The 25,624-nt window shown below is 36.4% G+C and overlaps 2 protein-coding genes across 5 annotated transcripts in view; one reads left to right on the plus strand and one right to left on the minus strand.

Moving 5' to 3' along the window:
- The window catches only part of LOC133544282 (protein FAM184A-like), a 148,682-nt gene that overhangs the window by 17,185 nt on the left and 105,873 nt on the right, over positions 1 to 25,624 (minus strand). For 2 of the 3 annotated variants that reach the window (XM_061889459.1, XM_061889461.1), the window contains exon 23: positions 18,136 to 18,183. In XM_061889459.1, coding sequence (XP_061745443.1) covers positions 18,136 to 18,183 — 48 coding nt within the window. Of the gene's footprint in view, positions 1 to 18,094; positions 18,184 to 25,624 lie in introns of those variants that run through there. The other variant, XM_061889463.1, reaches the window with a different exon arrangement.
- pln (phospholamban) lies at positions 1,943 to 24,695 on the plus strand. 2 transcript variants are annotated; one of them, XM_061889469.1, is made up of 2 exons: positions 1,943 to 2,038; positions 17,702 to 24,695. In XM_061889469.1, exon 2 carries the CDS (start codon positions 17,780 to 17,782, stop codon positions 17,939 to 17,941), a length of 162 nt encoding a protein of 53 aa, XP_061745453.1. In that variant the 5' UTR covers positions 1,943 to 2,038; positions 17,702 to 17,779; the 3' UTR covers positions 17,942 to 24,695. The 2 variants fall into 2 exon arrangements, with proteins under 2 accessions (XP_061745453.1, XP_061745455.1); XM_061889471.1 differs by having other exon boundaries at positions 1,968 to 2,038; positions 17,753 to 24,695.

The raw sequence follows: 25,624 nt of genomic DNA on the forward strand, positions 1-25,624 counted from the left end.
CCTAACAGCGCCACTCATCCGTCTGTGCGCACCTCGGGACACGCCCACGGCCTGCAGCAGCCGTCAGTTGCAATCATCCATCCATCCATCCATTTTCTACCGCTTATTCCCCTTTGTGGTCGCGGGGGACGCTGGCGCCTCTCTCAGCTACAATCGGGCGTTAGGCGGGGTACACCCTGGACAAGTCGCCACCTCATCGCAGGGCCAAAACTGATAGACAGACAACATTCACACTCACATTCACACACTAGGGCCAATTTAGTGTTGCCAATCAACCTATCCCCAGGTGCATGTCTTTGGAAGTGGGAGGAAGCCGGAGTACCCGGAGGGAACCCACGCATTCACTGAGAGAACATGCAAACGCCACACAGAAAGATCCCGAGCCTGGATTTGAACCCAGGACTGCAGGAACTTCGTATTGTGAGGCAGACGCACTAACCCCTCTGCCACCGTGAAGCCCCAGTTGCAATCAATCACCGGCAATCTTCACACCTGACGGTAATGACGGAGCTGCCTTCATAAACCTGGACAACCTGCCATCACTCGCCGGATTATAGTCTTCTGTTCGTGTCCAGTAAACCACATCCTTCATGTTATCCTGGTCTCGCTGTGTTTGCCCATTCGTGTTTTCTTGTGTCATCCCCGCAGAACCCTCCGTCGTCTTTAAGGTGAGCTGTGCGTCCCACCCTTTTTCCCTGGATCTCCCTCTGGACTCGGACTGCCTACCTCAATCCTTGACCCCCCCCCCGCTTGGACACGGATCTTGCCTCTTCGCTCCTGCCCTACGGACTTCCGCGTTCCTTCGCTCACGTCAACACTTTGGTAACATACACCTCAGCTAATCACACACATAACCTCACACCACATACACTTTTGGATCTTGTCCACACTCAATTTTCCTTAGTTTATTTTCTATTGTTTGATTATCAGATAAATATATGTATGGTTAATATATATATATTAAATAATCTTTGGACACTACTGCCACCTGGTGTCAGTCTGCCGTCACCTCCTCTTAGTAAAACATAATAATTAAAACAATAAGCAGATAAGGGATCTTCCAGAATTATCCTAGTAAATGTGTCTAATTACACCTGAAACGGTCCCACTGCCGCCGCCTGGAGCCGTCGTTTTTTTTGTGTGCTTCACTCTAACTTTCCTCATCCACAAATCTTTCATCCTCGCTCAAATTAATGGGGGGATTGTCGCTTTCTCGGTCCGAATAGCTCTTACTGCTGGAGGTTAACATTATAAACAATGTGAGGGTGTGAGGAGCTCTACAACCCGTGACGTCACGCGCACATCGTCTGCTACTTTCAATAAAGGCAATGGTTTTTTTTTAGCGACCAAAAGTTGCAAACTTTATCGTCGATGTTCTCTACTAAATCGTTTCAGCAAAATATGGCAATATCGCGAAATCAATCAATCAATCAATCAATGTTTACTTATATAGCCCTAAATCACTAGTGTCTCAAAGGGCTGCACAAACCACCACGACATCCTCGGTAGGCCCACATAAGGGCAAGGAAAACTCACACCCAGTGGGACATTGGGTCATACCACCCAATCATTTCCCAGTGGGAAATGATCATGTATGACACATAGAATGGACCTGCTATCCCCGTTTAAGTAAGAAAATCTCATTTCAGTAGGCCTTTAATGCGTCTTCATTTCAGGCTGGAGCTTTCCCAGAGGGAGGAGGATTAACATTCGCTGTCCACTGAAGATAAAAAAAAAAAAAAAAAAACACACACTCATACAGAGAGTTACATTCTCCTTATAAGGAACTTTCCCACTTTAGCATGTTTGCAGTGGACAAAACTCAACCAGCAAAATCTACAAAATGTTCAAACTGAGATTTCTTCTAGTTAGGCATTGGTTGCGCTTCAGGCTTATGCTTTGTTATGACTCTTTCCCCCCCTCCCTCCATCCCTCCCTCCCTCCCTCCCTCTTTATCTGTTTACAGCCTTGGACATGGTTGCATATCTGACATTTCTCTCGCTCTCAGACACCAGTCAGGACTGCTTTCATCTGCAAGGTAAGCGACAGCATCCTTCTAGAACACACAGCCTTCTCCTTCTCTCTATTCTTCCGTTGGGATGGATTTTCTAACAAACTACGCACATAGTGGGGCAAAAAAGTATTTAGTCAGGTAGGTAGGTAGGTCTTTTTTGTCATTGCAACAAGTAAAACGAAACTTTGTTTTCAGCAAAAACCTGTTCAAGATTAGACAAAGAAACAGTGTACAGGGTTACAGAACAAGAACGCTGATGGGTCGCCATAAGGCGCCCCGTAAAAGACGGTAAAAAGGTAAATGCTGGGGAAGGATGAGTAAAAAAAATACAATCCAGACTGGGCTCCTAAGGGGGCCCAGTCTGGAGTGGGAAAAAACCTCCATAGCAAAGCACATATACACATTACAACATACATCTCGAGATATCTAACAACGGAGGGAAGGTAGTTCAAAGTCATGGTGGTATGTCGCAGCTCTCAGGCGCTGACCATCCATTCATCAACACTACGGGATTTGCTTCGAGGGCGTTGGATTAGGGGGACGGGGTGTGTATGTGTGGCAAATATTTTTTTGTGGATGTGTGTGTGTATAAGCCCACAGTGTGTCTCTGTTCAGCGGCCTTGATGTATTTGCCGTCGCTATTCCAAAGTTCACAACAAGTGTGTGTCCATCAGTGTTAATTTTGTTGACAAAAATTTTTCGTCTCAGTTATCGTCAACAACCTTTTTTTTCTGACTAAAGCGAGACAATAACTAAATAAAAAATAATTTACGTGGCCTGAAACGAGGTGTATTGACATATTCGTCAACGAATAAAAACGAGACGAAAATATCTGCCAGAGGCGAGATCCAATCGGAACTCATTTTGTTAGGAAGAGGCTGGAGAAGTTGGGAAGAGAACCAATCAGAGCGACGTGGTAAGGAAGTTACGTAAACGTAGTTTGTGTTTGAGACTGACCCGGGAATGCGCTGCTGAAGACAACATGTCAACGCCGGGGAAGAAGAGGAGAGAGGACATATTTATATTTGATGTCAAAGATAACAAGACCCAGTGTAAGAAATGCAGCGCCAGGATTACGGGGAAAAACACAACAAACTTGAAGCGACATTTACAGTCAAATCACCCCGAAATCCACACACAGGTGAGCACTTTCCACAACATACAACTCACTCGATGTTATCTCGTTTATTACACGGCTTACTTGTGAAATACTAAATTTGAGACATGATTTTCATCAAAATACGACTTGTATCGGTGATTTTTCCGCTGTTTTGCTTTGACTTTCCGAAATTGAAGGGAAAGTTTACATATTACCCTTTAGTCCCTTTGACACCGTTAACCACGCTATACTGTTGGATAAGCTCCGAGCAATCGGATTCGACGAAACCTCGTCGAGCTGGATGCAATCTTACTTGGAGGGGAGGAAACAGGTGGTAGAGGTGAACGGCACCATGTCCCCTCCCCTCTCAGTAAGATGTGGAGTCCCCCAAGGCAGTATACTAGGACCTTTACTGTTCCTAATATACGTAAATGACATGCCATCAGCATGCCACTGTGAATTGTTCCTGTTTGCGGATGACTCGGCCCTGCTGGTATCCGGCAAGGACAAGTCACAGGTGGAACAAATCCTCAGTGCTGAACTCCTTAATAGTTGCACCTGGCTCGCTGACAACAAGCTATCCATGCACTTAGATAAAACGGTATCCATCCTATTTAGGTCCCATATCAAACTTAAGAAGGTCAGTGACTTCACTATAAAAGTGGGTGACTGTTATCACCAGGAAAGATGAGATCACCTACCTAGGTTCCATTCTAGAGGCTAATATTTCCTGTGATAAAATGGCAACCAAGGTGATCAAAAAGGTCAACCAAAGAACAAGATTCCTCTACAGAATCTCCTCTCTGGTCAACAAAAGCACCTTGAGGATTCTAGCGGGAACTCTCATTCAACCCTTCTTCGATTACGCTTGCACCTCCTGGTACCCCAGCACCTCCAAAACCCTCAAATCTAGACTCCAAACATCCCAGAATAAGCTAGTCCGGTTACTTTTAGACCTCCATCCCAGATCACACCTCAATCCAACCCACTTCTCCAAAGTGGGCTGGCTCAGGGTGGAGGACAGAGTAAAACAACTTGCACTGAACCTAGTCTATAAAATCCGCTACACCTCCTTGATACCGAAGTACATGTCAAATTACTTCCTTAACGTAAATGACCGCCATAACCACAACACCAGGGGGAGCTCCACAAACCACGTTAAACCCAGAGTCCGATCTAACAAAGGTCTCAACTCATTCTCTTTCTATGCCACATCAATGTGGAATGCACTCCCAACAGGTGTAAAAGTAATTGCATCTCTATATTCCTTCAAAACCGCTCTAAAACAACACCTCCAGGCAACTTCAACACTTTACTAATACCCTCCTCCATTCACATCCCATCTCCCCGGATTATAAACAACTCAAATGTACTTCTAATGAATATACTTGTTCTTATGCTATCTGAACTCACTATGTTCTCTGCTGGCTGTACATATCCTACTAAGTAAGACCGACACTGTTTCAATGTCCACATTTCTCTGTTGATGCAATTGTTGATGACTGAAGTTCTGATATCAACCAAAGCTCCTCATCCCACCCCCCGGATTGTAAATAATGTAAATAATTCAATGTACATACTATGATGATTAACTTGTGTGATGACTGTATTATGTTGATAGTATATATTTGTATCATGAATTGATTAACGTGGACGCCGACTTAAACAAGTTGAAAAACTTATTCGGGTGTTACCATTTAGTGGTCAATTGTACGGAATATGTACTGAACTGTGCAATCTAATAATAAAATTATCAGTCAATCAATCAATCAATCAATCAAGTCGACTAAACCTACTGTAGTTTTCGTCGACTATAATCTTATGATATTTCGTCAACTAAAACTAGACCAAAACTAAAACAATTTAAATAACTAAATTATGACTAAAACTAAATTACATTTTAGTCAAAAGACTCTGACTAAAACTAAATCATATTTTGCTGTCAAAATTAACACTGGTGTCCATGAGAGACAAAAAAGGGAGTTTGTTGTGTCTTCCTGCAGTGATCTTCGGGAGAGTCTCGAGAACAGGGAAACAATCCAAGTTAAAATGATTTGTATGCGAGTGAAAATAAAATTTGCTTTTCACTCTAAAATTTTCTATGACTGGTCCTCAAAAACTGCGGGGTAGACAGTCCGATGTAATCCACAGTTCTTCCCGCATCCTCCAATCATTTGTGGCAGCTTTGGGGTACTTTGAAGACTGCCAGCAACTTCCAATTTGTCGACAAACCAGAGCAACGCTTACTCCAATCAGCAGACGTCCTGTTGTCATAATTCCGAATAGGTGGATATCTTCACGTCCTCGACAGAAAAGGGTCGCCAGGCACGCGGTCCTCCTTCTTCTCCCAAAAGTCCGTGGTGTGTCCAGCAACAACCGCTTCGTCACGACAGCAGGTTCCCCCAAACCCAAGATCTTGTCAATTTTGTTGAGGCCATTTAAATAGTTCCAATGTTTAGATTTGGAGAGCAGTGCAAAAAGGAGGCAACAAGAAAGTTAAGACAAGACAAAACAAAGAAGCAAGCAGGAGAGATAAGGGAGAGGAAAGGGGAGAGGCCACCCTCGATGAGTGCAAGTTCTCCCACTTAAAATGATGAGAGGTCTGTAATTTTCATCATAGATACACTTCAACTGTGAGAGACAGAATGTGAAAAAAAAAATCCAGGAATTCACATTGTAGGAATTTTAAAGAATTTATTTGTAAATGATTGTGGAAAATAAGTATTTGGTCAACCATTCAAAGCTCTCACTGATAGAAGGAGGCTTTGGCTCCAAATCTCACGATACATGGCCCCATTCATTCTTTCCTTAACACGGATCAATCGTCCTGTCCCCTTAGCAGAAAAACAGCCCCAAAGCATGATGTTTCCACCCCCATGCTTCACAGTAGGTATGGTGTTCTTGGGATGCAACTCAGTATTCTTCTTCCTCCAAACACGACGAGTTGAGTTTATACCAAAATGGATACATGGATGATACAGCAGAGGATTGGAAGAATGTCATGTGGTCAGATGAAACCAAAATAGAACTTTTTTGGTATAAACTCAAGTCGTGTTTGGAGGAAGAAGAATACTGAGTTGCATCCCGAGAACACCATACCTACTGTGAAGCATGGGGGTGAAAACATCATGATTTGGGGCTGTTTTTCTGCTAAGGCATGGGTGTCAAACTCTGGCCCGCGGGCCAAATTTGGCCGTGTAATTTCATTTGGCCCTTGAGGCAATATCAAAGTAACATTAGAACTGGCCCGCCGGTATTATACAGCGGCGGTGCCGCTGTAACACTGCATTCACCGCTCATACTCATACTTGCCAACCCTCTAGATTTTCCAGGGAGACTTCCGAAGTTCAGTGCCCCTCCCGAAAGTTTCCCAGGGCAACCATTCTCCCAAATTTCTCCCCGGACAACAATATTGGGGTCGTGCCTTAAAGGCACTGTCTTTAGCGTTCTCCACAACCTGTCGTTACGTCCGCTTTTCCTCTTTACATACAGCATGCCGGCCAAGTCACATAGTATATGCGGCTTGTACACACACACACAAAAGTGAATGCAATGCATATTTGATCAACAGCCATACAGGTCACACTGAGGGTGGCCGTATAAACAACTTTAACACTGTTACAAATATGCGCCACACTCTGAACCCTGACCAGACAAGAATGACAAACACAATTCGGGAGAACAACATGAACACAACAGAACAAATACCCAGAACCCCTTGCAGCACTAACTCTTCCGGGATGCTAAAATATTCACCCCCACTACCACCGAACTCCACCACCCCCCAACCCTGACCACCTCATTGTTATTTTATTTTCAAATGTATTAGCTAGTGGAAAAAGTTAATGTTGATATTTACTTCAGAAGGCTGCAAATACAAAAGAGGCATTACATTTTTTTATTTATATGTTATTTCTGTGATGTTTTTTCGATTGTTTTTTGAAAGTTGATTTTGCACTACTACTTTATTGATTCCTTCAGGAGAGTTCCTTCAGGAAAATTAAAATTCCAGCAGCAGTGTACAGAGTTGAGATCAATTTAAAAATAAATAAATAAAAATAAAATTAAAAAAATGTAAAAAGTAAATAATGGGGGTTTAAATGGAAACAAAATAGAGAAATTTTACAATAACAATAAAAAACATTAGGTTATATAAGCGTTGTTAAAGCAAATCAGTGGAGCAAACTGAGCAATAATTAAGGTTTTATTCATTCACTTTCTCTCGCTACTTCAAGGCTTGAATGTTTGATTCAGTCCTTATTGTTATTTTATTTTCAATATTTTACTTTATTGGCCTTTGGAAAAAGTTTATTTTGATATTTACCTCAGAAGGCTGCAAATAGAAAAGAGGCATTAATTTTTATTTAAATTTTAACGGCGTGGCGCGGTTGGTAGAGTGGCCGTGCCAGCGACCTGAGGGTTCCTGGTTCGATCCCCACCTTCTACCAACCAAGTCACGTCCGTTCCGTCCTTGAGCAAGACACTTCGCCCTTGCTCCTGATGGGTCGTGGTTAGGGCCTTGCATGGCAGCTCCCGCCATCAGTGTGTGAATGTGTGTGTGAATGGGTGAATGTGGAAATAGTGTCAAAGCGCTTTGAGTACCTTGAAGGTAGAAAAGCGCTATACAAGTACAACCCATTTACCATTTAGTTATTGTTATTATTATTTGAAACTCAATTCTGCATGTCACTATAAAGTTATATAAGCCTTGCTTGTTCAATATTCAATGCAAAACTTGTTTGGGTCCCTATTAAAATGTTAATTTGTTCAACCTAGGCCCGCGGCTTTGTTGGGTTTAAAATTTTGGCCCACTCTGTATTTGAGTTTGACACCCCTGTGCTAAGGGGACAGGACGATTGATCCGTGTTAAGGAAAGAATGAATGGGGCCATGTATCGTGAGATTTGGAGCCAAAACCTCCTTCCATCAGTGAGAGCTTTGAATTGTTGATCAAATACTTATTTTCCACCATAATTTACAAATAAATTCTTTAAAATTCCTACAATGTGAATTCCTGGATTTTTTTTTCACATTCTGTCTCTCACAGTTGAAGTGTACCTATGATGAAAATTACAGACCTCTGTCATCATTTTAAGTGGGAGAACTTGCACAATCGGTGGCTGACTAAAGACTTTTTTGCCCCACTGTATAAATGAATCTGACACTTGCTTGTTCACACCATGTCTCCAAAAGGAACATTTTTTTTGAGAGGTATTGATTTAAATATGTTTACTTTGAATGACTTCAGGGTGTATAATCAAGTACTGTCATTAGCGCTCTGACAGACTAAACAAAGCAGAAATGCTACTGCTCCGGCTCATTAAATATTTGCAGGTGTACCTAATGTGATGTCCAGTGAGTGCAGCTCTCAGAATAAATTGAGTACTGTACTGAAAGCTTCCAGGCACTAAAAAACCCAATTCTAGCCGAGTTTGCGCACCCATGCAGCTGAACATCATTTATTGAACAAGCGCGTCCGTTTGCTTTGCTTGAAGAGTTTCCAGCTCAGTTTGATGGAAACTATGAATGAGTCTGAACAGAAAGAATGTTGATGCACAGAAGTGGCGCCCAGCAGCTGTTATCGGCGACACTCGGCATGCCGGGCTTGCAATTAAAGGTTGTCAGACCCACAGCTTCAGTCTACCGACATCTTTTTGTCTTATGTGCTCCTCGATTCCTTCTAGGAGCATGTGACACATTTTGCAGAACTAAATGATTGCCGAACCAAGCGCAGTGAAGCTTTTTGTACTTTTCACATGCAGCCTCATGACACAACGCAGACACTGGAGGGACGCCACGTGAAGAGCGGCGAACAATAGCCGATTGTGCTATTACGGGTTCTGCGCTGCGTTTGTTAAACTGATTGGATTGGACTCCTTTATATCTTCCCTTGAATGATTTAACAATGTAAGACAAAGCCATTCCACCCAATGTAACTGTTTCAACATAAACTAAGACGTCTGTCTTCTTTTGCAATTTGAAATGTAAAGTTTTGAGTTTCTCTGGAACCTTGTATGCAGAGACGGCATACAAAGTACAAAAACATTTAATCAATAAGCGACAACAAAAAAAGCGCCAGTGTTGGCGACAGGGGTGAACCACGGGTCAGCAGGGAAAACTTACAGGTAAATTTAGATCATTCAACCAGTGATATTTTGTTAACTGAAATGTTTTATCTTAGTTAACAGTCTGGATTTGTAAGTGTCAAAAAGTCTGAATTTTTTCTAAGTGTCAAAAAGTTTGGTTTTTTTTTGTGTCAAAAAGTCTGGATTTTTTGTGTGTGTCAAAAAGTCTGGATTTTTTCCAAGTGTCAAAAAGTTTACTTTTTTTTTTTAAGTGTCAAAAAGTCTGGATTTTGTATCAAGTGTTAAAAAGTCTGGATTTTTTCCAAGTGTCAAAAAATCGGGATTTTTTCAGTGTCAAAAAAATCTTGATTTTTTCTAAATGTCAAATAGTGATTTTTTTCTAAATGTCAAAAAGTCGGCATTTTTTCTGTCAAAAAGTCTGTAAGTGTCAAAAAGTCTGTATTTTTTCTAAGTGTCAAAAAGTCTGGATTTTTCCAAAGTGTCAAAACGTAGTGATTTTTTCTAAGTGTCAAAAAGTTTTTTTTTTTCAAGTGTTAAAAAGTCAAACATTTTTTTGAGTGTCAAAAAGTCAGGATTTTTTCAAAGTGTCAAAAAATAGTGATTTTTTTAAGTTTCAAAAAGTTTTTCTTTTTTTAAGTGTCAAAAAGTCTGGATTTTTTGTAAGTGTCAAAAAGTCTGGATTTGTAAGTGTCAAAAAGTCTGAATTTTTTCTAGGTGTCAAAAAGCTTTGTTTTTTTTAGTGTCAAAAAGTCTGGATTTTTTGTGTGTGTCAAAAAGTCTGGATTTTTTCCAAGTGTCAAAAAGTTTACTTTTTTTTTTTAAGTGTCAAAAAGTCTGGATTTTGTATCAAGTGTTAAAAAGTCTGGATTTTTTCCAAGTGTCAAAAAATCGGGATTTTTTCAGTGTCAAAAAAATCTTGATTTTTTCTAAATGTCAAATAGTGTTTTTTTTCTAAATGTCAAAAAGTCGGCATTTTTTCTGTCAAAAAGTCTGTAAGTGTCAAAAAGTCTGTATTTTTTTCTAAGTGTCAAAAAGTCTGGATTTTTCCAAAGTGTCAAAAAGTAGTGATTTTTTCTAAGTGTCAAAAAGTTTTTTTTTTTCAAGTGTTAAAAAATCAAACATTTTTTTGAGTGTCAAAAAGTCAGGATTTTTTCAAAGTGTCAAAAAATAGTGATTTTTTTAAGTGTCAAAAAGTTTTTCTTTTTTTAAGTGTCAAAAAGTCTGGATTTTTTGTAAGTGTCAAAAAGTCTGGATTTGTAAGTGTCAAAAAGTCTGAATTTTTTCTAGGTGTCAAAAAGCTTTGTTTTTTTTAGTGTCAAAAAGTCTGGATTTGTTTTATAAGTGTTAAAAAGTCTGGATTTTCTTTATGAGTGTCAAAAATTCTGGATTTTTTCAAAGTGTCAAAAAGTCTGGATTTTGTCCAAGTGTCAAAAAGTTTTAATTTTTTTAAGTGTCAAAAAGTCTGGGTTTTTTGTGTGTCATAAAGTCTGGATATTTTCCAAGTGTCAAAAAATCGGGATTTTTTTCAAAGTGTCAAAAAGTCTGGATTTTTTCCAAGTGTCAAAAAGTTTAATTTCTTTTTTTTAAGTGTCAAAAAGTCTGGATTTTTTTTCAAGTGTTAAAAAGTCTGGATTTTTTCCAAGTGTTAAAAAATCTGGATTTTTTCCAAGTGTCAAAAAATCTGGATTTTTTCAGTGTCAAAAAAATCTGGATTTTTTCTAAATGTCAAATAGTGATTTTTTTCTAAATGTCAAAAAGTCGGCATTTTTTCTGTCAAAAAGTCTGTAAGTGTCAAAAAGTCTGTATTTTTTTCTAAGTGTCAAAAAGTCTGGATTTTTCCAAAGTGTCAAAAAGTAGTGATTTTTTCTAAGTGTCAAAAAGTCTGGGTTTTTTGCGTGTCAAAGTCTGCGTGTCAAAGTCTGGATATTTTCCAAGTGTCAAAAAGTCGGGATTTTTTCAAAGTGTCAAAAAAATCTGAATTTTTTTCTAAATGTGAAAAAGTCTGGATTTTTTATCAGTGTCAAAAAGTCGGCATATTTTCCGTCAATAAGTCTGGATTTTTGCAAGTGTCAAAAGTCGTTTTTTTCCCCCCAAGTGTCAAAAAGTTTTTTTTTTTCAAGTGTCGAAAACTCTGGATTTATTGTGAGTGTCAAAAAGTCTGGATTTTTTCAAAGTGTCAGAAAATTTAGATTTTTTTCTAAATGGCAAATTGTGTTTTTTTTCTAAATGTCAACAAGTCGGCATTTTTTCTGTCAAAACGTCTGTGAGTGTCAAAAATTCTGTATTTTTTTTTCAAAGTGTCAAAAAGTCAGGGGTTTTTATAAGTGTCAAAAAGTCAGGATTTTTTTCTGTCAAAAAGTCGGGATTTTTTTTCCAAGTGTCAAAAAGTCAGGATTTTTTCTGTCAAAAGGTAATTTTTTTCCAAGTGTCTTTTGTGAGTGTCAAAAAGTCTGGATTTTTTTCAAGTTTCACAAAGTCTAGATTCTTTGTAAGTGTCACAAAGTCGTGATTTTTTTCTTAGTGTCAAAAAGTTGGAATTTTTTCAAAGTGTCAAAAAGTCGGGTTTTTTAGGAAGTGTCAAAAAGTCGGGGGGGGGGGTAAGGGGCAAAAAGTTAGGTTTTTGTAGCAAAAAGTCTTTTTTTTTTAGCCTGTCAAAAAAATTTTGCCCCCCATGTGTCAAACAGTCTGGATTTTTTTAAGTGTCAAAAAGTCTGGATTTTTTTTCAAGTGTTAAAAAGTCTGGATTTTTTCCAAGTGTTAAAAAGTCTGGATTTTTTCCAAGTGTCAAAAAATCTGGATTTTTTCAGTGTCAAAAAAATCTGGATTTTTTCTAAATGTCAAATAGTGATTTTTTTCTAAATGTCAAAAAAGTCGGCATTTTTTCTGTCAAAAAGTCTGTAAGTGTCAAAAAGTCGGTATTTTTTTCTAAGTGTCAAAAAGTCTGGATTTTTCCAAAGTGTCAAAAAGTAGTGATTTTTTCTAAGTGTCAAAAAGTGTTTTTTTTTTCAAGTGTTAAAAAGTCAAACATTTTTTTGAGTGTCAAAAAGTCATGATTTTTTCAAGGTGTCAAAAAGTAGTGATTTTTTTAAAGTGTCAAAAAGTTTTTCTTTTTTAAGTGTCAAAAAGTCTGGATTTTTTGTAAGTGTCAAAAAGTCTGAATTTTTTACAAGTGTCAAAAAGTTTTGTTTTTTTTTAGTGTCAAAAAGTCTGGATTTGTTTTATAAGTGTTAAAAAGTCTGGATTTTTTTTATGAGTGTCAAAAATTCTGGATTTTTTCAAAGTGTCAAAAAGTCTGGATTTGTGAAAGTGTCAAAAAGTTTAATTTTTTTAAGTGTCAAAAAGTCTGGGTTTTTTGTGTGTCAAAGTCCGGATATTTTCCAAGAGTCAAAAAGTCGGGATTTTTTCAAAGCGTCAAAAAAATCTGAATTTTTTTCTAAACGTGAAAAATTCTGGATTTTTTAACAGTGTCAAAAAGTCGGCATATTTTCCGTCAATAAGTCTGGATTTTTGCAAGTGTCAAAAAGTCGTTTTTTTCCCCCAAGTGTCAAAAAGTTTTTTTTTTTCAAGTGTCGAAAACTCTGGATTTATTGTGAGTGTCAAAAAGTCTGGATTTTTTCAAAGTGTCAGAAAATTTAGATTTTTTTCTAAATGGCAAATTGTGTTTTTTTTCTAAATGTCAACAAGTCGGCATTTTTTCTGTCAAAAAGTCTGTGAGTGTCAAAAATTCTGTATTTTTTTTCAAAGTGTCAAAAAGTCAGGGGTTTTTATAAGTGTCAAAAAGTCAGGATTTTTTTCTGTCAAAAGTCGGGATTTTTTTCCAAGTGTCAAAAAGTCAGGATTTTTTCTGTCAAAAGGTCATTTTTTTCCAAGTGTCTTTTGTGAGTGTCAAAAAGTCTGGATTTTTTTCAAGTTTCACAAAGTCTAGATTCTTTGTAAGTGTCACAAAGTCGTGATTTTTTCTTAGTGTCAAAAAGTTGGAATTTTTTTCAAAGTGTCAAAAGTCGGGTTTTTTAGGAAGTGTCAAAAAGTCGGGGGGGGGGGGGGGGGGTTAAGGGGCAAAAAGTTAGTTTTTTTGTAGCAAAAAGTCTTTTTTTTTTTAGCCTGTCAAAAATTTTTTTCCCCCCATGTGTCAAACAGTCTGGATTTTTTTAAGTGTCAAAAAGTTAGAATTTTTTCAAAGTGTCAGAAAGTAATAATTTTTTCAACGTGTAAAATTTTCATTTTTTGCGGCTCCAGACAGATTTGTTTTTTTGCATTTTTGGTCCTATAAAGCCGGGGATTTTTTTTGGCAAAAAGTCCGAATTTTTTTGTAAGTGTCAAAAAGTCTGGATTTTTCTCCAAGTGTCAAAAAGTCTGGGTTTTCTCCAAGTGTCAAAAAGTCGGGATTTTTTTTCCAAGTGTCAAAAAATCTGGATTTTTTTCTGTCAAAAAGTCAAAAATTTTTCTGTCAAAATGTCATTTTTTTTCCAAGTGTCTTTGTGAGTGTAAAAAAGTCTGGATTTTTTTCTAAGTCTGACAAAGTCTAGATTCATTGCAAGTGTCACAAAGTCAGGATTTTTTTCTAAGTGTCAAAAAGTCTGGATTTTATTCTTAGTGTCAAAAAATTGGGATTTTTTTTGTGTGTCAAAAAGTCTGTTTTTTTCCTCAAAGTGTCAAAAAGTCGTTTTTTTTTGTAAGTGTCAAAAAGTCGGGGGGGTTTTAAGTGGCAAAAAGTTAGGATTTTTCTGGCAAAAAGTCATTTTTTTTTCTTCCCTGTCAAAATGTTTTATTTTTTTTTCCAAGTGTCAAACAGTCTGGATTTTTTTAAGTGTCAAAAGTTTGGATTTTTTTGTGTCAAAAAGTTTGGATTTTTTCTAAGAGTCAAAAAGTTAGAATTTTTCAAAGTGTCAGAAAGTAATAATTTTTTCAATGTGTAAAATTTTCATTTTTTGTGGCTCCAATTAGATTTGTTTTTTTGTATTTTTAGTCCTATATGGCTCTTTCAACGTTGTGGGTGTCTGACCCCTGGCTTAGCCTAACTATTTTATGTTATTTGGGATCTTAGTAGATCAGGCCCTGAGTGTTCTGTCTATTTGTTCCAGTGAGAGCAGGACAGAGAGCAGCCCAACAACACACTTAAAGAGTTATCTCGCGAGGTATGAGACTCTCAAAAGGCGCTAACATGTCCAGAGATAATCAGAGACTCACGGACGGATCAGGGGTGGAAGAAACAAATCAGAATGATAAAAATAGTGCTGATGAAAAGACTATGGCCCTGTCATCTGGTCTGAGCCTGCACTTCCTTTTAACTCCATGACAGGAATCCAAAACGGTCCACTCAATATAAATAGCAAAGTACTTTGGCAGCGGCACAATAGGAATAGACGGTTACATACAAACAAAAGCATGACTTTGATCAAACGAGAGTCCGAATCCCATCACAAAGGGGCTTTAATGCACTGTTGGAAGTCCTTTAAATCCCCCCATGTGCTCATATTCATCTCCAACCAAACACGGAGCAGAGAAAAGCATGCATCGCGACTGTCCTAAGTTGACATTGCAGTGACGCCGCCACGCCCAATAGTCGGGGTTAACGCATCAACAGACCTCAAGCTGGCGCCTGCCCGGGGGCCTTTCTCTTATCACTTATCACCACGGCGTGTTCCGCAACAGTGGAGGTCACAAGATCACAGAGGGTTGAGACGCATGACGGCACTGATGAGCTTAGCCTTAAGTTCAACTTGACAAACCTCCATCAAGGCAGGAAAATACAAATTTGGATCCACCTTAAAATACACATGCCAGTTTAATGGACTGCAGCTAAAATAAAACACACTTTTAAAAAACGGCTGGCTGTTTTTTAACCATTTTTTATACTGTGACTCAAACCTGATTTTGATAGGATGAATGTTTTCAAGGCTGATTTGGGGCTCTAAACAGAATTTTAGTATGAGCCCCCACTTAAAAAAATGTTCACACTTTTTTACTTAAATTTTTTATATTTATTAGATAAAACTTAAATTTGATTTAAAGTAGGGCTGTGCGGAAAAAAACCCCCATCTTTTTGACACTTAAAAAAAATCCCGACTTTTTGACACCTGGAAAAAATCCCGACTTTTTGACAGAGAAAAGGAAACGACGACTTTTTGACGGAAAAAATCCTAAATTTTTGCCACTTAAAAACCCCCCCGATTTTTTGAGGGGAAGAAATCCTACTTTTTTGACACTTACAAAACCCCCAGATTTTTGACACTTTAAAAAACAACAACTTTTTGACAGGAAAAAAAAAAAATTTGACACAAAGAAAAAAATCCCGAGTTATTGACACTTGGAAAAAAAAGAGACTATTTCACAGGGAAAACAAAGACTTTTTGACAGAAAAAAATTCCGACTTTTTGCATTTAAAAAAACCTCTGACTTTTTGACAGAAAAAAATCCTTACATTTTGACACTTTAAACCCCCTCCGACTTTTTGACACTTTGAAAAACAACAACTTTTTGACAGAAAAAAACCTGACATTTTGACACTTACAAAAAAAATTCTGACTTTTTGTCCAAAACTTTTTGACACTTAGAAAAAACTCACCATATTTTGACAAAACAAATTCAGACTTTTTGACAAAAAAATCCTGACTTTTTGACCCAAAAAATATCCTGACATTTTGATTTTAAAAAATCCTGACTTTTTGACGACCCCCCCCCCCTCCGACTTTTTGACAGAAAAAATCTTGACTTTTTGACACTTAGAGAACCCCCCGACTTTTTGACACTTTGAAAAACAACAACTTTTTGACGGAAACAAACTCACTTTTTGACACTTAGAAAAAAATCCTGACGTTGTGACACTTAGAAAATATCCCGACTTTTTGACACTCACAAAAAAATTCTGACTTTTTGACAAAAAAAATCTTGACTTTTTGACCAAAAAAAATCCTGACATTTTGATTTAAAAAAATCCTGACTTTTTGACAACCCCCCCTGACTTTTTGACAGAAAAAATCTTGACTTTTTGACACTTAAAAACCCCCCCGACTTTTTGACACTTTGAAAAACAACAACTTTTTGACAGAAACAAACTCACTTTTTGACACTTAGAAAAAAATCCTGACGTTGTGACACTTAGAAAATATCCCGACTTTTTGACACTCACAAAAAAATTCAGACTTTTTGCCAAAAAAAATCCAGTTTTTTTGACACTTGCAAAAAAAATCCAGACTTTTTGACAAAAAAAAAATCCTGACTTTTTGACACAGTAGGTCTGGTGTTCTTGGGATACAACTCAGTATTATTCTTCCTCCAAACACGACGAGTTGAGTTTATACCAAAATGGATACATGGATGATACAGCAGAGGATTGGGAGAATGTCATGTGGTCAGATGAAACCAAAATAGAACTTTTTGTTATAAACTCAACTCTTCGTGTTTGGAGGAAGAAGAATACTGAGTTGCATCCAAGAACACCATACCTACTGTGAAGCATGGGGGTGGAAACATCATGCTTTGGGGCTGTTTTTCTACTAAGGGGACAGGACGATTGGTCCTTGTTAAGGAAAGAATGAATGGGGCCATGTATCGTGAGATTTTGAGCCAAAACCTCCTTCCATCAGTGAGAGCTTTGAATGGTTGACCAAATACTTATTTTTCACCATAATTAACAAATAAATTCTTTAAAATTCCTACAATGTGAATTCCTGGATTTTTTTCACATTCTGTCTCTCACAGTTGAAGTGTACCTATGATGAAAATTACAGACCTCTGTCATCATTTTAAGTTGGAGAACTTGCACAATCGGTGGCTGACTAAATACTTTTTTGCCCCGCTGTATGTATATATATATATATATATATATATATACATATATATATATATATATATATATGGCAAGAGATCCTATACATATACTGTATACAAGTACATATTATAATAATATAATTAATATATAATTAATAATTATTCTAATTAGTTATTAAGAGTATGTGAAAGTTCAACTCCTACCTTGTTTACTTACGTGACAACCTCATTAAGGTTTTGTGTAGTTTTGCCATATTATAATTATCCATTGCCATGGATTTAAATTGGTGTTATTTTTTTTTTTATGTTGATTTGACTGCGATGAGGTTGCGACTTGTCCAGGGTGTACCCTGCCTTCCACCCGATTGTAGCTGAGATAGGCGCCAGCGCCCCCCGCGACCCCAAAAGGGAATAAGCGGTAGAAAATGGATGGATGGATGGACTTTTTTCAATAACATCCACCAAGTTCAATGAGCAGGTGGTGTTATGTGCGAGCAGGTTTGTTGAATTTTTGTACTGGTCGATTTTAATTTCTTCACCATGACTAGGGAAGGTTGTTTGGAATGGGTCATGTAAGTAAATGCTGTACTACAATTGACTTGAAAGTACATTTAAAGGCAGGATTACTTTCATTGCCCACTAGATGGTGACAAAATGGTAGCAATCTGAACAAAGTATAATTATGAATGTAATGCATACACTTTTCTTCTCTTCGATTTTTTGTTCCTTCCAGACAAGAACAGGACTTTCTTCTGGACTTTCATGTCCTGATTGTTTCCTGCAGCCTGACCCTCCGAGTCCAAGCATCGCCATGGAGCGCGTCCAGCACATCACCAAGTCGGCCATCCGCCGCGCCTCCCAAATCGAGGTCACTCCACAGGCCAAGAGGAACCTGCAGGAGCTCTTCGTCAACTTCACCCTCATCCTCATCTGTCTGCTCCTCATCTACATCATCGTCCTGCTGAGCAGCTGAGGCTGCACCGAGGATTCAGACTTCACTAAGTGTGACTGCATGTTTTCCTACCGCCGGTCACCCACTTCATGCAATGCATCTAACACCGAGCGAGCTATGAGTTTAAAGTCGCAAACTATTGCACATTGACAGTAAAAAAAAACAACAACAAAAAAAACATGTCACATTTACTGCAAAGAATGTGTGAGACTCACAGCTTGCACTCCCCCAGGTTGGACGGACATCCCACTCCCAGTTGCATCCTGGGAACAAAAGATGAACAGCTTTGTAAACTCTTAATGGCTCAAAATGGTGAGATTTTGTAAATTGAGCTTTAAAAGAAAGTGCCGACAGAATGTATTCTAGATTGGAGCATGTTACTGTCAATACCGTCATAATTGTGTCGAAAAAGTGCCTTCAAAGGTCGACGTCAGAGACCCAAATATGACTGTTTATTGCCAGAGGTATTTTTTTTATTGGCCTGCGGAACATTCAAAAAACACTATTACTTAAAAACAACACAAAGAACTAGAACGAGTTACAATGTTGATGTTAATACCAAGAAGCTGGCATGCAGGCTGTTTTTTTTCATTGAAAAAAATACAAGTCATCCCTAGTTTATCACTGTTAATTGGTTCTGGACAAGGCCGCCATAATTGAATTGCCGCAAGGTAGGGAACATTAATTATAAATCAAATATTTTCATACCCAGAGCATTAAAAAAAAAATGTTTACTACCTACTAAATATTTTTTTCAACACGATGAGATTGATTGAAACTTTTGATTTGATTGATTGAAACTTTTATTAGTAGATTGCACAGTAAAGTACATATCCCGTACAATTGGCCACCCGAATAAGTTTTTCAACTTGTTTAAGTCGGGGTCCACGTTAATAAATTCATGGTGAGATCCCTATGGAGAGGAAATACCACCCTTATTGTTGCCTTTATATATTTTAATCCAATATACTAATGTTTAATGAGGCTTAGCCAATCAGTGGCCACAATACTGAACAGTGTGATCTGATTGGTCTCCTCCAGTGGCCAATACACCTGTATATTAATATTATTCATTATTTTAGCCATTTTATGCATGAAAACGCTCAACTTTGGGCAAAAATATAGTAGAAAAAGCTTTACAACTACCCAAAAATCCATGCAGGAATACTATTGATATTTGAAGCACGATACGGATGGGACGACTGTATTAAAAAACAATAAACAAAAGACCAAATGTAACAAGAAAACGTTAAAATTTCGGCATTTATAACAACACATTTTTTCATTAAAAAAAAAAAAAAAAAAAAAAATATGTATTATGTTGGTTTTGAAAATGTAAAATATGGCCCCTGCCTCCTTTGAGTTTTCAGAAAAAGGACAACCCGAGTTTAGTTACACAGCACTTAGACATAAAACAGTGACTTCCTGTTCAGTGCAAATAGAGCTTTAAATAAAAGCATGGCAGTCATATCCTAGACCAGGGGTCACCAACCTTTTTGAAACCAAGAGCTACTTCTTGGGTACTGATTAATGCGAAGGGCTACCAGTTTGATACACACTTAAATAAATTGCCAGAAATAGCCAGTTTGCTCAATTTACCTTTAATAAATAAATCCATATATATAAAAAAAGGGGTATTTCTGTCCGTCATTCCGTCGTACATTTTTTTTCCTTTTACAGAAGGTTTTTTGTAGAGAATAAATGATGAAAAAAAACACTTAATTGAACGGTTTAAAAGAGGAGAAAACAGGAAAAAAATGAAAATTAGATTTTGAAACATAGTTTATCTTCAATTTCGACTCTTTAAAATTCAAAATTCAACTGAAAAAAAGAAGCTAATTCGAATCTTTTTGAAAAAAATTAAAAAAACAATTTATGGAACATCATTAGTAATTTTTCCTGATTAATATTAATTTTAAAATTTTGATGACATGTTTTAAATAGGTTAAAATCCAATCTGAATTTTGTTAGAATATATTACAAATTGGACCAAGCTATATTTCTAACAAAGACAAATAATTATTTATACATTTTCCAGAACAAAATTTTTTAAAGGAATCTAAAAGACTTTGAAATAACATTTAAATTTGATTCTACAGATTTTCTAGATTTGCCAGAATATTTTTAATTTTTTTTAATTATAATAAGTTTGAAGAAATATTTCACAAATATTCTTCGTCGAAAAAACAGAAGCTAAAATGAAGAATTAAATTAAAATGTATTTATTATTCTTTACAATAAAAAAAATACATTTACTTGAAAATGTATTTAAATTGTCAGGAAAAAAGAGGAAAGAATTTAAAAGGTAAAAAGGTATATGTATTTAAAAATCCTAAAATCATTTTTAAGGTTGTATTTTTCCTCTAAAAATGTCTTTCTGAAAGTTATAAGAAGCAAATTAAAAAAAATGTATGAATTTATTTAAACAAGTGAAGACCAAGTTTTTAAAATGTTTTCTTAAATTTTCTAATTCTATTTGAGTTTTGTCTCCCTTAGAATTAAAAATGTCGAGCAAAGCGAGACCAGCTTGCTAGTAAATAAATACAATTTAAAAAATAGAAGCAGCTCACTGGTAAGTGCTGCTATTTGAGCGATTTTAAGAACAGGCCAGCGGGCGACTCATCTGGTCCTTACGAGCTATCTGGGGCCCGCGGACTCCGCGTTGGTGACCCCTGTCCTAGACTTTACTAATTGGATAATTTATCGCGTGTACGAATTATTTAATGTCATTGCATCAAGAGATACAACGTGATTAGTGCAGCAGCTTTGTTGGATGCGAGTACAAGACATTGTGCAAACAGAAGAATCTCCAAAAGATCCCAGCAGGCACAAGAGATTAAAACAGGGGTGTCAAACTCATTTTAGATGGAGGGCCACATGGAGAAACATCTACTCCCAAGTGGGCCGGACTGGTAAAATCACGGCACGATAACTTAAAAATAAAGATTGTTTTTTGTTTAAAAATAGAACAAGCAGATTCTGAAAATGTACAAATCATAATGTTGTTACTTTTTACCACTTTTTACACTTTCTAACTACATTATGTGATAATGTTCATCGGTCAACTCATTGGTGTTTATTTTCAGTCCATCAAGATAAAAAAAATATATCAATCAAATTACAGGATGTTATTTATGTAGTTTGCTCACTTTCCTCGACTGGTGCACTGACATGTGCTTTAATTTTATTTTTTTAAATATGTAGCATAACCTACAGAGATACAAAGAATTGCTATTGCGACATCTAGTGGACACGTTTAGAACAGCAGTTTCTTTCATTCAAAAATTTCCGCTCATTTTAATATTTAGCAGCCTCATCCCGCGGGCCGGATAAAACCTGTCAGTGCCTTACGTTTGACACCCCTGCGTCAAAACAACGTTGAGAACTTGTCGGATGAGGTCCTGACGTTGAGCAACTCAAACATAACGTTGAAACAACATGCCTTTTGATGACGTTTAATCAACATTGGGTTCTGACGTTGATTTGATCATTGGAAATGTAGTCATTTTCCCAACCAATATTCTACAACCCAAATACAACACTGAAACAACATGCTTTTTGATGACATTAATTTGACCATTGAAATTTATTCATTTTCCCAACCAATATTCTACAACACAAATACAACATTGAAACAACATGCTTTGTGATTATGTTTAATCAACGTTGGGTTCTGACATTGATTTGATCATTGGATATTTAGTCATTTTCCCAAACAATATTCTACAACACAAATACAACACTGAAACAACATGCTTTTTGACGACATTAATTTGACCATTGAAATTTAGTCATTTTCCCAACCAATATTCTACAACACAAATACAACATTGAAACAACATGCTTTGTGATTATGTTTAATCAACGTTGGGTTCTGACGTTGATTTGATCATTGGAAATTTAGTAATTTTCCCAACCAATATTCTACAACACAAATACATCATTGAAACAACATGCTTTTTGACGACATTAATTTGACCATTGAAATTTAGTCCTTTTCCCAACCAATATTCTACAACCCAAATACAACACTGAAACAACATGTTTTTGACGACATTAATTTGACCATTGAAATTTAGTCATTTTCCCAACCAATATTCTACAACACAAACACAACATTGAAACAACATGCTTTTTGATGACATTAATTTGACCATTGACATTTTGTCAATTTCCCAACCAATATTCTACAACACAACATTGAAACAACGTGCTTTTTGACGACATTAATTTGACCATTGAAATTTAGTCATGCTTCCAACCAATCTTCGAAAACACAAATTGAAACAACTTGCTTTTTGACAATAATTTGACCATTGAAATTTAGTCATTTTTCTAACCAATATTCAACAACAAAAATACAACATTGAAACATGCTTTTTGACGACATTAATTTGACCATTGAAATGTTGTCATATTCCCAACGAATATTCAACAACACAACATGCTTTTTGACGGCATTAATTTGACCATTGAAATTTAGCCATTTTTCTAACCAATATTCAACAACAAAAATACAACATTGAAACATGCTTTTTGAAGACATTAATTTGACCATTGAAATGTTGTCGTATTCCCAACCAATATTCTACAACACAACATACTTTTTGACGTCATTAATTTGACAATTGAAATGTTGTCAATTTCCCATCCATTATTTTACAACACAACATTGAAACATGCTTTTTGACGACACTAATTTGACCAAAGAAATTTTGTCATTTTCCCAACCAATATTCTACAACTCAACATGCTTTTTGACGACATTAATTTGACCATAGAAATTATATAATTTTCCCAACCAATATTCTACAACACAACATTGAAACAACATGCTTTTTGACATTAATTTGACCATTGAAATGTTGTCATATTCCCAACCAATATTCTACAACACAACATGCTTTTTGACGTCATTAATTTGACCATTGAAATGTTGTCAATTTCCCATCCATTATTCTACAACACAACATTGAAACATGCTTTTTGACGACATTAATTTGACCATAGAAATTTTGTCATTTTCCCAACCAATATTCTACAACACAACATGCTTTTTGACGATATTAATTTGACCATAGAAATTATATAATTTTCCCAACCAATATTCTACAACACAACATGCTTTTTGACGTCATTAATTTGACCATTGAAATGTTGTCAATTTCCCATCCATTATTTTACAACACAACATTGAAACATGCTTTTTGACGACATTAATTTGACCATAGAAATTTTGTCATTTTCCCAACCAATATTCTACAACTCAACATGCTTTTTGACGACATTAATTTGACCATAGAAATTATATAATTTTCCCAACCAATATTCTACAACACAACATTGAAACATGCTTTTTGACGACACTAATTTGACCAAAGAAATTTTGTCATTTTCCCAACCAATATTCTACAACTCAACATGCTTTTTGACGACATTAATTTGACCATAGAAATTATATAATTTTCCCAACCAATATTCTACAACACAACATTGAAACAACATGCTTTTTGACATTAATTTGACCATTGAAATGTTGTCATATTCCCAACCAATATTCTACAACACAACATGCTTTTTGACGTCATTAATTTGACCATTGAAATGTTGTCAATTTCCCATCCATTATTCTACAACACAACATTGAAACATGCTTTTTGACGACATTAATTTGACCATAGAAATTTTGTCATTTTCCCAACCAATATTCTACAACACAACATGCTTTTTGACGATATTAATTTGACCATAGAAATTATATAATTTTCCCAACCAATATTCTACAACACAACATGCTTTTTGACGTCATTAATTTGACCATTGAAATGTTGTCAATTTCCCATCCATTATTTTACAACACAACATTGAAACATGCTTTTTGACGACATTAATTTGACCATAGAAATTTTGTCATTTTCCCAACCAATATTCTACAACTCAACATGCTTTTTGACGACATTAATTTGACCATAGAAATTATATAATTTTCCCAACCAATATTCTACAACACAACATTGAAACAACATGCTTTTTGACATTAATTTGACCATTGAAATGTTGTCATATTCCCAACCAATATTCTACAACACAAGATGCTTTTTGACGTCATTAATTTGACCATTGAAATGTTGTCAATTTCCCATCCATTATTCTACAACACAACATCGAAACAACGTGCTTTTTGACGACATTAATGACCATTGAAATGTTGTCATTTTCCCAACCAATATTCTACAACACAACATGCTTTTTGACGACATTAATTTGACCATAGAAATTATATAATTTTCCCAACCAATATTCTACAACACAACATTGAAACAACATGCTTTTTGACATTAATTTGACCATTGAAATTTGGTCAGTTCCCAACCAACTATGTGGATCCAACGCTAGACATCAACGTTGTCTCAATTTACAAATATTTTGCAACGTTGTTTCATAGTCAGTTTTAAAGGACATGTACGTATAATCAACGTTGTATCGATGTATTGTGCCTGATGGGAATACTGTATGCACAAATAAGGGCAACAAAAATTTTTTGGGGCCTATTTTTCTTACGTCTTTGCCCCGAAGTCACAAGTAAAAAACATGCAAGTGACAGCTATAGTTTTGGTTATGTCAATGGTTTTATTTCTGTTGCTAATTAAGTTTATTTCATGTTATTTTGTCATATATGAACTGTCTCAGTACCACTTGACACTGTCTCTTCACTCGAACGGCTTTCCTAAATGTTCTGTTTCCCTGTTTGAACAATAAACCACGTCCAACACGACTTAAACTTCCCTGTGACTTGTAACACACAAAAAAAGAGTGCTTCCAACATTCCAACCATGATTTTATTGTTTGATAACATACAAGAGGAATGTTATAAATATAGACATTGGTATAATAGTTTAACATCAAAAAAGGACAAGACAAAGAAAAGTATAACAGGTCACTAAGGGTCACTTTCAACTCGGTTTAAAGTACAAACTTGAAGAGGAGTTGAAAGTGAAGAGTTAAGCCCGGCAGAAGTGGACTTTATAAAACACTACACACAAAAAAAAAAAAACCCTCTTATATCAGGAAGTGTATGCTTCACTGACGGCCACCTGGTGGCAGTGTTCAATCCAACAAGGATTCAAAGAGGTGGTGAGGAACAACATTTCCCATGAGACCCTGCTCAGCTGTTTATATTTGAAATACATCATATTCAACAGGTTACATTTACACATGAAGCGCTGCAGGATGCTGGCAGCCATCAGTGTTGATACAGACATCTTCGCTCGGAAGATGGTATTAGTGCACCAATTGGACAAAAAAAAAAAAAGACATACGACGAGTGCTCGGGAAAACTGCACATTTTTAAATTCGGACAGAAAAGCATCAGAGGTGATCAAAAGTTATCATTGATACTTTTTCCAAGTCTGTGCGTAGTTCTTGTTTATATAACACCATTTTTCCCCCGAACATTCACAACTGCAGACCACAACAGGAGTATTATATAGGTATACATGTGCAAAAATGTTGGAATGGTCCCTTACAAAGTCGCCCTCTTTTTAGGTTAGGGTTGCCAACTCCCCGGAAAAATAATCAAAAATAGTTTTGCCTTAGTTTTGTGTGAGAAACATTTTTTAAAAGGGGAACATTATCACAATTTCAGAAGGGTTAAAACCAATACAAATCAACTCCCAGTGACTTATTTTATTTTTCAAAGTTTTT

The sequence above is a fragment of the Nerophis ophidion genome, linkage group LG27 (assembly GCF_033978795.1).
Source record: "Nerophis ophidion isolate RoL-2023_Sa linkage group LG27, RoL_Noph_v1.0, whole genome shotgun sequence".
Lineage (NCBI taxonomy): Eukaryota > Metazoa > Chordata > Actinopteri > Syngnathiformes > Syngnathidae > Nerophis > Nerophis ophidion.

What these genes read in the sequence shown, in the direction of transcription:
- pln (XM_061889469.1), top strand. Translation starts at nt 17,780, where the DNA reads ATGGAGCGCGTCCAGCACATCACCAAGTCGGCCATCCGCCGCGCCTCC.